The sequence below is a fragment of the Apostichopus japonicus genome, chromosome 17, assembly GCF_037975245.1.
Source record: "Apostichopus japonicus isolate 1M-3 chromosome 17, ASM3797524v1, whole genome shotgun sequence".
Lineage (NCBI taxonomy): Eukaryota > Metazoa > Echinodermata > Holothuroidea > Aspidochirotida > Stichopodidae > Apostichopus > Apostichopus japonicus.
The window spans coordinates 14484641-14497381 of NC_092577.1; the positions used below are offsets into that span (position 1 = coordinate 14484641).

Sequence of the window (12741 nt, forward strand, 5' to 3'; positions counted from 1 at the left end):
TTGTTCCACAGGGAAGTCTTGGTGTGCAGCGGGATGGCAAGTAAATCTTCATTTCAGAATGGATGGAATATCCCATGATATCTCTGCCAGTGCCATAACGGGGCAGGGTCTGGGATGAGTGGTGGGGATGGGGATTGGATTTAGGGAGGGGATGGGTGTGGGGATGGGGAGTGGATGAGGGAGGGGATGGGTGTTAGTGATGGGGAGGGCATGGGTGTGGGGATGGGAGGGTAGGTGGATGAGGGAGAGAGTTGATGTTATTGATGTGGATGGGGAGTGGATGAGGAAGGGGATGGGTGTTAGTGATGGGGAGGGCATGGGTGTGGGGATGGGAGGGTGGGTGGATGAGGGAGGGGGGTTGATGTTATTGATGGGGATGGGGAGTGGATGAGGGAGGGGATGGGTGTTAGTGATGGGAGGGCATGGGTGTGGGGAACCGGGATGGGAGGGTGGGTGGATGAGGGAGGGGATGGGTGTTAGTGATGGGGAGGGCATTGGTGTGGGGATGGGAGGGTGGGTGGATGAGGGAGGGGGGTTGATGTTATTGATGGGGATGGGGAGTGGATGAGGGATGGGATGGGTGTTAGTGATGGGAGGGCATGGGTGTGGGGAACCGGGATGGGAGGGTGGGTGGATGAGGGAGGGGGGTTGATGTTATTGATGGGCATGGGGAGTGGATGAGGGAGGGGATGGGTGTTAGTGATGGGGAGGGCATGGGTGTGGGGATGGGAGGGTGGGTGGATGAGGGAGGGAGGGAGTTGATGTTATTGATGGGGATGGGGGAGTGGATGGTGAAGGGGATAAGTGCAGGGATGGGAACATGCATGAGGGAGGAGATGGGTGTTAATGATGGGGATGGGGGGAGGAATGGAGGAAAGAGCTTTGAAAACTCTTCCTCCATTGTCCGCACCGACAAATTGTAAGGGGAAAAGGTTTGAAACATTCATAAACATGACGGAACATCAAGCAACAAATGTATTAATTCAACAGGGCTGTACCACCGATGATCATGTCAACCAATGTTATTTGTGTATATTAGTGCTGCTACACAGAAAAGAACAAAGCCTGTATGATTCAATTTTACCAGATTGGAATAAAGTACCACCTCTGTTTAGTTAAGGCTTGCAATTTCAACATATTTGACAATGGGTGGCATAGCCACTCTTCTTGAGAGATGAAAGAGGCTCTTGTAAATAAGCTTACCCCCTGTCCCAACTTCTTCAGTCCCCGCTCCCTTAGCCCCACTGATGGGCAAGGCATGTGGAATGTCTGATCTCTGTAGATGGAGTGAAATTTTTATAAAAATATACTTTTCCATGTTTTTTTTTGTTATTCTTCTAAAGGTGAAAGTACTTTCTACGTGGAACTCAGCGAGACATCCAGCATCCTTCAACACGCTACCAAGCATTCCTTGATCTTGATGGATGAGCTTGGTAAGTAGAGATGGAAGTTTTCAGTCAAGTTATAGTTTTGATCTCCAAGTACAGTAGCATGATACAGTGTCTACTCTTGCTCAGTCGTAACCGTAGTTACCAATAATGTAGTAAGTTGGGTCAAATTCGCAGCTCCTATAATTAAAAGCAAAATCAAAAATTTGTTCCCATTTTGGAAATTATTTGCCTATAAAATAAGAGCTGGTGGGGATCGATATCAAGGGAAGATTGTAGTAAGATGTAAAAGCTGGGTTAAAGGTATCTAGTTTGCTTCCATAAAATTCTGCCAAAAATAATATAAAGGATATTCAAAAATCAATATTACAAGTATTTTCTGCTTTCTTACATGTATCTTTTGTCTTTGAATTTTGGTTGCCAAGTATTATAATTGATATTAGAATGCTGCAGTTTCTGGCTTTGAAACCTGGATCCCAGAAGGGCTCTCCTTCTTTGGTGGTCCCCTGAAACTCCATCCAATAATGACAACCCCTCCCCCCCCCCCCCCCACAAACACTCCTACCCCCTTTGAAATACCAAATTGTGCTTTTGTTGGCTTCATTAAACAAAGAAATAATAGTTCAACATGTAAACTGTACCTAATATTTAGAACAGCCTATTCTAATTTATTTACTGGGACAGGGGAGAATTTTAACTAAATATATGCCAATGCACAAAAGAAGATGGAAGAATAGATTTAAGTGGCCACATCATGACAGTAAGCCCTTTTTTTCATGGTTTTGTGACTCCATTCTTTGATTTCCAAAGCTTTGGTGTATGTTTGAAATTTAGTATTGGTGATGATGGCAACTGTGCTGAAATTGGTTTCATTTTGTCTTTGTCATTCGTAAGGTCGTGGAACTGCTACCTATGATGGAACTGCCATTGCCAGTGCAGTTGTCAAGGAAGTCTCTGAGAACATCGGCTGTCGCACACTGTTTTCAACTCACTATCATTCACTGGTTGAAGAGTTCTCCCATGATACTAATATTCGATTGGGTCATATGGTAAGGATAACCCACAATCACACGGTGTGATGAAATTCAGTTTTAAAACAGAAAGAACTCCAAACAAATCTTCATTCAGCCAGTTGATGTTAAAAACAAAAACATCAAGCAAAGAGAACCAATCAAATAGTTTTACCCATATGGATACTCGCTGTTAATCGCTTAAAGGCATTGAAGACTCGCCCCAAACAGCGTGTGGCCATCTGAAAAAGTTAACTTTCTGTTGCTTACAAGTGACGTTTTGTGCGTGTCGCTACAAAATGCAGACAGTAATGAAAAGTGATACCTTGTTATCTTTAGCTGGACCTGAGATGTGTCCATCGCTGTATCGTTTGTATACTGTGCTCAGGGTATTGACTGTAGCTGTATATACTGGCTGTACATCAGTGTCTAATTACCGACGGTAGCAAGCTGTGTGTGTCTATTTTCTGGGATCGTTGGTGGTGTGTAACACTTCTGTTACACCTCATACGAAACTAGGTCAGATTACCGGTATTAGACGTTTCTTTTAGCGCGAGTCTTCACTCCCTTTATGATGTTATCTAAGTTACTGACCACTGTAACATGTGCCTGTTTACTGTGTAGGTACCCAGGGTTCGTACGGGTGCTTGAAAACCTTGAAAATGCTTGAATTTGATTGGTCAGTTTTCAAGGCCTTGAAAGTACTTGATTTCTTATATTTTTGGAAAATGTCATTGAAAAGTGCTTGAAATTTAACATGCTTAATGCAAAACATATTTTGTATGTAATTGTTACACAATAATTACCGTGGAATAGTCAAATTGTGACAAACAAAAAACTTAAAAGAATGTCTTAGTTGTCTAAAAAAATACGAGGGAGGGTCGCGCACAATCACCGCAAACTTCTCGCACAGTCACTGGCAAATTACGGCCTCCACTAAGCAATTTCAGTACCAGCGACAATAACCAAAAATCCCCACAAATCTCCGACCACATGGTAGCCTAACTTCACACTGAGTCAACATGGAAATCTAACCTAGCCATCTGTTTATTCGCTCAGTTGTGTCGCAAATAAAGAATAAAAATATCCATGAAAAACTTCAATCTTCGACCACATTTTAGCCTAACAATCACACTAAGTCAATGGGAAATGTAGCCTAACCATCGGTTTGGTTTGCCCCCCAAATAAACTTTGCGTAGCTTTGTTTACACACTTTCCTTGCTGCTATTGTCGCGCGCATGGTAGCCGAACACCACACATAGTCAACGGGAAAATCTAGCCTAAGCATCTCTTTATTTGCTGAAATTGTGACGCAGTTAGCTAGAACTAAAATATCCGTGAAATACTGCAACCTTCGACCACATGTTAGCCTAACAGCCACACTAAGTCAATGGGAAATGTAGACAACCATCGGTTTGCAAAAAAAAAAAAAAAAATGCGTAGCTTTGTTTACAATTTCAATTTACTGAAAATCGGCATTTGTTTGGATGGTATGTGCTACTGTATGTCTTAAAGAGGGAATGTTGTATTTTACGTACACCGTTGCTGTGGCGATGGATTGAAGGTTTTAACTTCGATTACTTTTCAGCAGTATATAATGGTTTCGTATTTGGTGGTGATTTCATCCACACACGTTGTTTTCTATGTGTTTCTACATGTTTTCTATTTCAGTTGATGGGTTGTTGGTTTTTCGTTATATATATATTTGGTGTCTTGACGTTATTTGCTAAACGATCGCAAATTTTTGCGATTAAAATTTTAATGAATTTGCTTTAAGGTCGCAGCACTAGGAAGAGGGTAATTGTGCTTACTTTATCCTATTAAATGCTTACAACCATTTCCTTAAACAGCATGTTGAATTTTAGAAAAGAGCACCCCTAGACCTTAACAAAAAAAAAACCCTCGTAAATTCATAAAGAGGGTCGTTTTTAACTTTTCATTTTCCAAAATTGCCCCCAAAGCCAAATCTTAATTTCTACCCTGGTTGTAACAACAGTCGATCAGACACGGACAGTCTATAGGCCGAGTGAAAATGCATTGCTGGACGTACGCATGTGAGCTGTACAGTAGTAAACAATCTAAATCCTACCTACCTGAACGATAAATTATTTATCATTCTAGTTGGTAGGATTTATATTGTATATCATAAATAATACTGTTTGTATGCGGCGCACGTGTAGCGTTGTTACAATTCGGATATATCACGTAAACACATGCATGCTGTGAACAATTTTGGTGGAAAATTTTGGAAGGACTACCAAGTTTTTTGCAGGACTACCAAAATCTTTGAAAATCTTTGAAACTGGTAGTCCCAACCTTTTCAAATACCTGAAAATCCAACACTGATCATGTCTTTATATACCCAGCGTACACATTGCATTAGATATGTTTTATGCCTCTGTCTCACAGAATGTCTATTGTTAATGATAAGCATGTGCTTGAAAACATAAATTTGGTGCTTGAAAAGTGCTTGAATTTTGTTGTTAAAAAAGTGTACGAACCCTGGTACCTTAAGTTTACATGTAAGACATTGGAAGAATTTGTGATTGAGTGCACCCACAATGCTTATCTACATTAAGAAGCTATAATAGACACTGAAACACAAAATAGCTGTGCTTGCCTTTGTTTAGCAAGTTGTGAGAACAAATTGTATAAACAACCACCTTATGGACTGTCCTGTCTGCCAAGTATTTCACGTTATTATAACAATGTGCAGTTACACTAAACTAAATATAAAATTTTCTCTATAATCCATGTTTTTTTAATGAACTCTGGTCATGTTGTTTTCCAAGTTTAATAATGTAGATCTTACTGTAATATTCAATACCAAAGTGAGTGTCAAGGTTTATCCCACTGAACATAATTTTGGGTCTTTCGCTCTTTGGAGAAATTAAATTATTATTAGCAGTTACTTTTGTGTAAGTAGGTAGCACTGTTTATTTGCTACAGGAATGCATAAACAACAGTAGCGACTTGACATATGATGGTTGTCAAGGGAACCAAACCAGTCCCTTGCCTGTAATGTAGGAGTTGCTATGTACACCTTGTACCAAAATTATTGTAAAACAAGATAAATTTATTACCTCAGTTGTTGCAGCAGTCCACCATAGCAACAGGATCAAATAAAAACAGCAATGAAGTAGACATACAGGTACAATACTGCTACTACATACGGTATGCACCTCAGCATGCTGACATGATAAATACTTTTTTCTTTAAATTTATTTAAGAAGATATATAACCAAATGTTTGCAAATTCCCTTTATTTTTTTAAACAGGCTTGCATGGTAGAAAATGAAAATGATGAAGATCCCAGCCAGGAAACTATCACCTTTCTGTATAAATTCGTCGGCGGAGCTTGTCCTAAGAGCTACGGGTTCAATGCCGCACGATTGGCCGAAATACCCGATGAGGTAATTCACTTCATAATCTAATCCTTTAAAGGAACAATTTAATGTGATTTTCTTGTGTTTTTTAATTATAACTTTCATTTATAACTTTAATTATAATTATTATTAACTATAATTATAACTTAATTATAACTTTTAATAATAACTTAATTATAACTTTAATTATAACTTAATTATAACTATAAGATATTATTTGATACCAAAATCCTATAATAGTGTAATTGATTTCCATGAATAGTAGAAAAATCCAATAAGGAAAGAAAACTGTAAAATTGTTGAAAATTGCAACAATTTTACAGTCTGCTCTTTGCACTAAGAAATAAAGAAAGAAGAAAGTGTCAGAGAGGTGAAACCTTTAGACCTGAAAACAAATCCTCAATTACTTCTTCACTTTGACTGAAAAATTTAGTAAAATTGCTAAGCCACATTCAGAAAGTTGCTTTTAAAGCAGCTTTTTGAGTCTGTCCAAAATCTTTTTACCACACCTACCGAGAACTACTGAAAATATAGAGTTGAATTAAATGTAGACACGCTTCTTCTAAGTGTTTTTTTTTCTCTTACCAAATGATGGTTAATAATCTGTAATAATCTAAAAGTCATAGTTCATTCCAATTCTCAACATTTAGTCACCTGAACACTTTTCTATATTTGTAATAATCACATGTAAAATTTAATTTTTAGAATGTACATTTTTCCTATGAGACATGGCTAGTTTTAAAAGCTAATGGCCTTTAAAATTGGAATGGGATTCTTAAATCAAACTCAAAAAGATGATTTAAAGATCTGCAGTCTTGCTTACATATTAATCCCAGACAAATTGGAGTCTTACATTAAACAATTCAAGCAATATTAAACAATTGAGCTATTCAGTCAAATGGCTAATGCTCTAATACTGTTAGTAAATTCTTGTTGGAGAATTCAATAGAAGTAATCATTTTTGGAGATTCTACCATCCTAGTGGAGAGAGGGGGGAGGGGGGATTGGGGGGGATGAAGCACCCATGACTAACTTAATTGATAACAAGATATTAAATTCTATTGTGGTGTTTGTTTTCCTGTCTTTGTTTTTCATTGGTCTATTTCTTTGTCTGTTTTGATAACATACAGTCCGAGATGTGAGACGTTAGATAATATAAATACCATGGTACAATGTGTCTCTGTCTGCTGTTGAGTTACTCTAAGCCTAATCAGTTCACTGTAAGATGGACCCGGTAGTTAGCCGGATGATCTGGTGGCACGCAGTGTAACATAATATTCTAGACTGTTTGTGGAAAACCCCCCAATCTCAGTATCTAATAATTATGTCGGGATGATTTATTCGGTTGATTGAATGTAACCTACTCTGATTGGCTAAAGTCATCACTCACTCCAGGAAGTGGCACACAGTGGGTGGCCTGTGAAGTAATCATGGCACGTGTTCTTCAAAAGCTTTACTTTCCTATTAAAGTCATTCTGTTGATTTGTCATTGAAATGTGACATCTTTGGCATTTTTTATTATAAATAGCTGTCAATGTTCTCTGTAGTTTAGAAAATTATCATCAAAATTGAAAAATTCATATCTTGAGCGCAGAGAACAGGATTTGGGTTTGACCTAAAGCTGCAAATCATTTTCAGTTTAACTTTGCCAAGTAATCAACTCTAATCAATGTATAATCTCTGCAAGAAAGCTATACTAATTGTGAAAATTATCAGCTTGAAATATTTCTTTCAACAACGATGATGTCATCAACCATTTTAATTCTCTTTTTGGAATCTTACACCTAGCTTGAACCTTTTGTGGCTATGTAAATGTAAATGTAAATAAAATCTTATATAGCGCACTACGCGCCATGCATCTGTGCGCTTTACATGCAATCTATATACAATGACATAAAACAATAAATACAAAATACAGTAAATACATATACCATATACAGATATATACAGGAATATGAGATCAAAAAACTATTAAAAGCACTGGTGAAGAGTAAAGCGATAAAACAGATTGACTACAAAATCTACAATTTGAATGCTAAAAAGTGAAAATTCCAATTGAAGTTAGAACCTAAAAACCAACACGACAGAACATCATTAAATCTAAAACATCCTATGGCTATACCTTGTTGCCTAATTACAGTATGTAAAGATGCAGTACTGTATTGTTCAGAGCTCTATATTCTTTAAATTTGCACTTTTATATCTATATATAATTTTTTTTTTTTTTTTTTTTGCAGATCATTAAATTAGCCCGAGAGAAAGCCCATCAGTTTGAAGAATCTGCTAACCGTTTGAAAATCTTCAGGGCTGTCCAGAAATTGTCATCACTCCAACCAAACCAAGACAACTTCTTACAGCTCAAGAAACTCATGAACACTTGTTGAGTTACCATAGCAACCATCTACCAATCAGATAGAGCTTAATGTATGTCTAGAGATTTTGAGAAGTTATTCTATTCCTTATTTACAATGTCTTCCAATTTCTTATTATAAAATTTTAAGATAAAAAATATGCAACAGTTTTGTAAAAAACAAAAGAAAAACAGTTCGCAGACTTACTGATTACTGAAGTCAGTCAATAGTTGGATTTGACAAGTAGGATAGTTAAGGCAAGTGAATTTTGGTTTGTAAAACTAAGGCTGCCCAATCTTTATGCTGAGCTTGCCATGTGCTCATTCCTTCGGAAGGACATTAATGTACAAAATTTGGGCAAATTGTTGATTGAATGTGATTGTAATCTACCCATAGTAACTAAGTGATATGATTTAAACCAGTGTTTGGGAACCTTCCATGAATACTCTCTACCCATAGCAACTGAATTTATCTTTAGCAACCTCTCTATCAGCTGGGGATAATGCAATTATTCTTACAATCCCTATAGTTTCGCATCCCCTGGAGTCCTTACCCCCCCCCCACCCCTCTGATGGATGTGAGCACATTGCACCCCGGATTAAGAAGCACTGATTTATACAGTCATGTTGTGAACAAACTTGTCCTCGTTTTTCAATGGAATCGTTTGGAAGTGCCTACAACAAGATTAAAGATTGAAGACTCACCCAAAACCGTGTGCGGCCATCTGAAAAAGTTAACTTTCTGTTGCTTGCAAGTGAAGTTTTTTTCTTGTCGCTACAAAATGCAGACAGTAATGAAACGTGATACCTTAATTGTTACCTTTAGCTGAGATGTCCATCGCTGCTATGTACACTGTGTTGTGGGTATTGACCATAGCTGTATGTACTGACTGTACACTAGTGTCTAATTACCGACGGTAGCAAGCTGTGTGTGTATTTTCTGGGATCGATGGTGGTGTCTTCTAATACACCTCAAACTAGGTCAGATTACAGGCATGAGAAGTTTTTTTGTTCTCGAGTCTTCAATGCCTTTAAATCACCTGATATGGTCTGCTGCTCTTGATCAACATAAACAGTGAACAATCATTTAGCCTAGAGGCTTACTCCAGTAGAGATATGAGATTGCACCTAGGCCTGACCTCTCTCAGAAATCAGAATGAAGTTGTTACTTCTACCACTGGTATAGGGCTTAATATTAGTTTACGTTTTTCTTATCTCATACGCAGGGAGCAACCATTTTTCTGCAGCATTGATAGTGAAGGCAAAATGAAATAAAACCTGTTGCTATGGAAGTTGAAAGCACGTAGTGTAAAAAGTTAGCCAAAGTAATTGATTTTGACATGGTGCCAAGTTTGAGCAAGCTTTGTCCTTTGTGCAGTACTATGGGGATGAGTTTGCTTACCTAGCTTTCATCCTTTTCTTGATTTCGTTTAGTCCAGGCTTAAAGGCATTGAAGACTCGCCCCAAACCGCGTGCGGCCATCTGAAAAAGTTAACTTTCTGTTGCTTGCAAGTGACGTTTTGTATGTGTCGCTACCAAATGCAGACAGTAATGAAACGTGATACCTTGTTATCTTTTATCTGGACCTGAGATGTCCATCGATAAATCGTTTGTATACTGTGCTGTGGGTATTGACCGCAGCTCTGTGTACTGACTGCATGAACACTAGTGTCTAATTACCGACGGTAGCAAGCTGTGTGTGTATTTTCTGGGATCGATGGTGGTGTTTAACACTTCTGTTACACCTCATTCGAAACTAGGTCAAATTACCGGCATTAGACGTTTCTTTTTGCACGAGTCTTCACACCCTTTAAGATAGCATACAGTACTACTCCATATAAACACCCTATTGACTTACACACTAATTCCTTATAGAAATTCTCACTAGCCAATCTCTGTGTTGGCCATTATCTCGGAACCTAATATTTTCCGTATCATGAAGATGTTTTACTAAATGAGAGCCTGACGAATTTAATCACTTCTTAGCAAACCTCTTTTACTCACCAGTAAACAAATTTCGTACATTGTTTCTGGGAAGGCCTATAAAAATGGTCGCAACTGGCCTCAATTGACCCAATTTTTCGTAAACCACGTGTATCACCATCTGTTTACTATGACATCCAAGCAACCATTAACCAGATCGTTCGTGCAAACATATTGAAAAAGATGTTTTCCTGTTGGTTTTTGTAACTTTTCCTCAGGGAGACACTCTGGCAGATTGTATGGAGTTTGCCACCTAGAGGCTGGCAACCAGATTGCTATTGATAATGGTCACCAACATTCATGGGCATTTGCTGACCAGTATTGAAATGTTGTTTTTCCCCCATATTGTTATTTCTGTGACATCATAACTGTACTATACAACTTTCTTCCTTGTTTTTGTTGTTAATCTTTACCTGTAACTTTATAAGCTGCAAACCGCACTACGAAACCTTAACAGCTGCTATTTTGCATATTAATTGTTACTATGGTAACTTGCATATTGTAATTAATGGAATCAGTGTTATCTTGTGATTTTCATTCATATTTGCTACAAAGTACTTTTCGGAAGGAGTGAGAATGGTTATGATAATTGTTTTGTACCTTTCTCACAATGTTTTTGTACTCAATAAAGACAGCAGAAAACAGCAATGGCATGAAGTCAAGGCCTATTTTTTTCTATTGATTGATCGATAATAGATGACTTAACAACAGTAGAGTTGACGAGAATGGACTTGTTTAAAGTTAAGAGCGGTATAGTGCCCTCTATATATGATTTATGTAACATACCACTATTGCAGTAGTGTACATCCGCCGGATAAGTTAACCATAAAAAAATAGTCCTAAATGGACCCACCAAGGTAGCTGTTTTGGGCATGGTTTCAGTCATAATCGTTCTTTTTGATGCTTGGAAGTTGAAGAGGATGAAAATGATTACTGATGTTCTGAAATTCGAGAGTCTCGGAGATGATTTAAGGCATTTTAGAAATCCCTGGTTGGAAAAAAGGAAAATTCCCCAGCAAGAGCTGGCAGATGGGTTGGGGAGTACTATGCTAAACTTTCACTTCTTCTAGCCCAATATGTTGGTTAAATCTGTAAATGTAAAGATAGTTCAAGCCCATCTATCATATGGTGGGTAGGACATGATGTCAGTTGGAAAGTGTCGAAGTTAGTGTGTAAGTCAATGGAACAATTTTTTTAAGTTAGGATTAATTTAGGAGTAATTGCTCAGTGGTTAACGCCGGTGCCTTTCAATCATAAGGTCCCGAGTTCGAGTCACTCCAAGATTGTATGTCGTCCAGTTACAGAGTTTTTGACAATGCATAATCATGGACGTTAAATATGATTCTAAGACACTGACTTCGGTCAGCTTGCGGCTTTGATAAGCCAATGATGGCTTCTTCGCGAGGAGGATCTCAAAATTTATACAATTGTGGTGTGACATCTCTAGACTGGTGACCATTAAAATATTGATAGAGGGCATATGGGAATACGCCCTCTATTAGTACTTAAAAGTGAGTGGCCCACAAAGAACTTCCATGAAGACCTATGATGGATCCATACATGTTCACGATTGTGTTTAAGGAATCAAGGCAGTGTCTTGTGCAAGTAGACGGGCGTGGGTGGGGGAGGGGTGACACACCCAATTTGCATCATCTTTCCTTGCGTTTAGAGATAGCTTATCTTATACATAATTTATAATCTAAAATCCTCAGAATACACCGTTTGATGCCTAAGATTGAATTCTTTACATGAAGGGGCCGGGCCCGACCTCCCTACGTACAATTCAACTTCAACGACCCAGGGCCACTCTTTATAAAATCATTCATTCGCATCTGGCCCTTCAATATATACAGATTCAGTCCCTACCTAAGGCAGTCAGAGGGGATGTTAGAAAGCCCCGCCCCCCCCCCTCCCCCTCCACGTACCCAACACTCAAAACCCTCCCACCTTTGAAATCCCGTGCACGTAACTGAAAGAAAATGTCCTTTTGGCCAGGACCAAGTTTGATTCGAAAGAGAAGTATAGCAGGAAAATTTGCTACATCATTATTTAGATCGGGAACAAAAGGTTCATATTGTATTGATTTGTTTCATATAAACAATCGTTAGATTCAAAATCCAAATAATTCCAGTTTAAGCGCTAACTTGTGATACGGCATGGACATAGGCCTACATGTGACGAGAAGACAAGAATCCAAATTAAAATTATGAATATTATATTTCTTTATTCGATAAAGTTATGATGATGACAACTAATTAGATTAAAATGTGACAACCTGATATGAAATAATGAACAGAGGATGAGAATCATTATCGCATATTGCAATTTCTTGGCCAGTACTGTCACAGCTATGGGACGCCGAGTGATGGCTTAACTACATCAACAAACAGCAAAAATATACATACAAAGGTTGACCAGCAAACACAAAACGTTAACGTTTTTAAAAGAGCCTCTAAAATATGTTTTTATAACGTTAAATGTGATGTTATGAAAACGTCGGCATAACGTTTTTATGGGATGTGATATTTTTCTCACATTTTGAAAACGTTATATTAATGTTTTAACGAAAAAAAGGTTTTGAAATAAAGCCTGAAAACGTTTTCGTGACATATTTATTACACTAC

At 38.1% G+C, this 12741-nt stretch overlaps 1 protein-coding gene across 1 annotated transcript in view; it reads left to right on the forward strand.

The window, feature by feature from the left end:
• The window catches only part of LOC139984203 (DNA mismatch repair protein Msh6-like), a 43843-nt gene extending 33078 nt beyond the window's left edge, over positions 1 to 10765 (forward strand). The window contains exons 27-30 of the mRNA XM_071997996.1: positions 1344 to 1433; positions 2283 to 2437; positions 5677 to 5811; positions 8022 to 10765. Coding sequence (XP_071854097.1) covers positions 1344 to 1433; positions 2283 to 2437; positions 5677 to 5811; positions 8022 to 8168 — 527 coding nt within the window. The 3' untranslated portion in view covers positions 8169 to 10765. The remainder of the gene's footprint in view (positions 1 to 1343; positions 1434 to 2282; positions 2438 to 5676; positions 5812 to 8021) is intronic.
• Positions 10766 to 12741: the final 1976 nt, after the last annotated feature.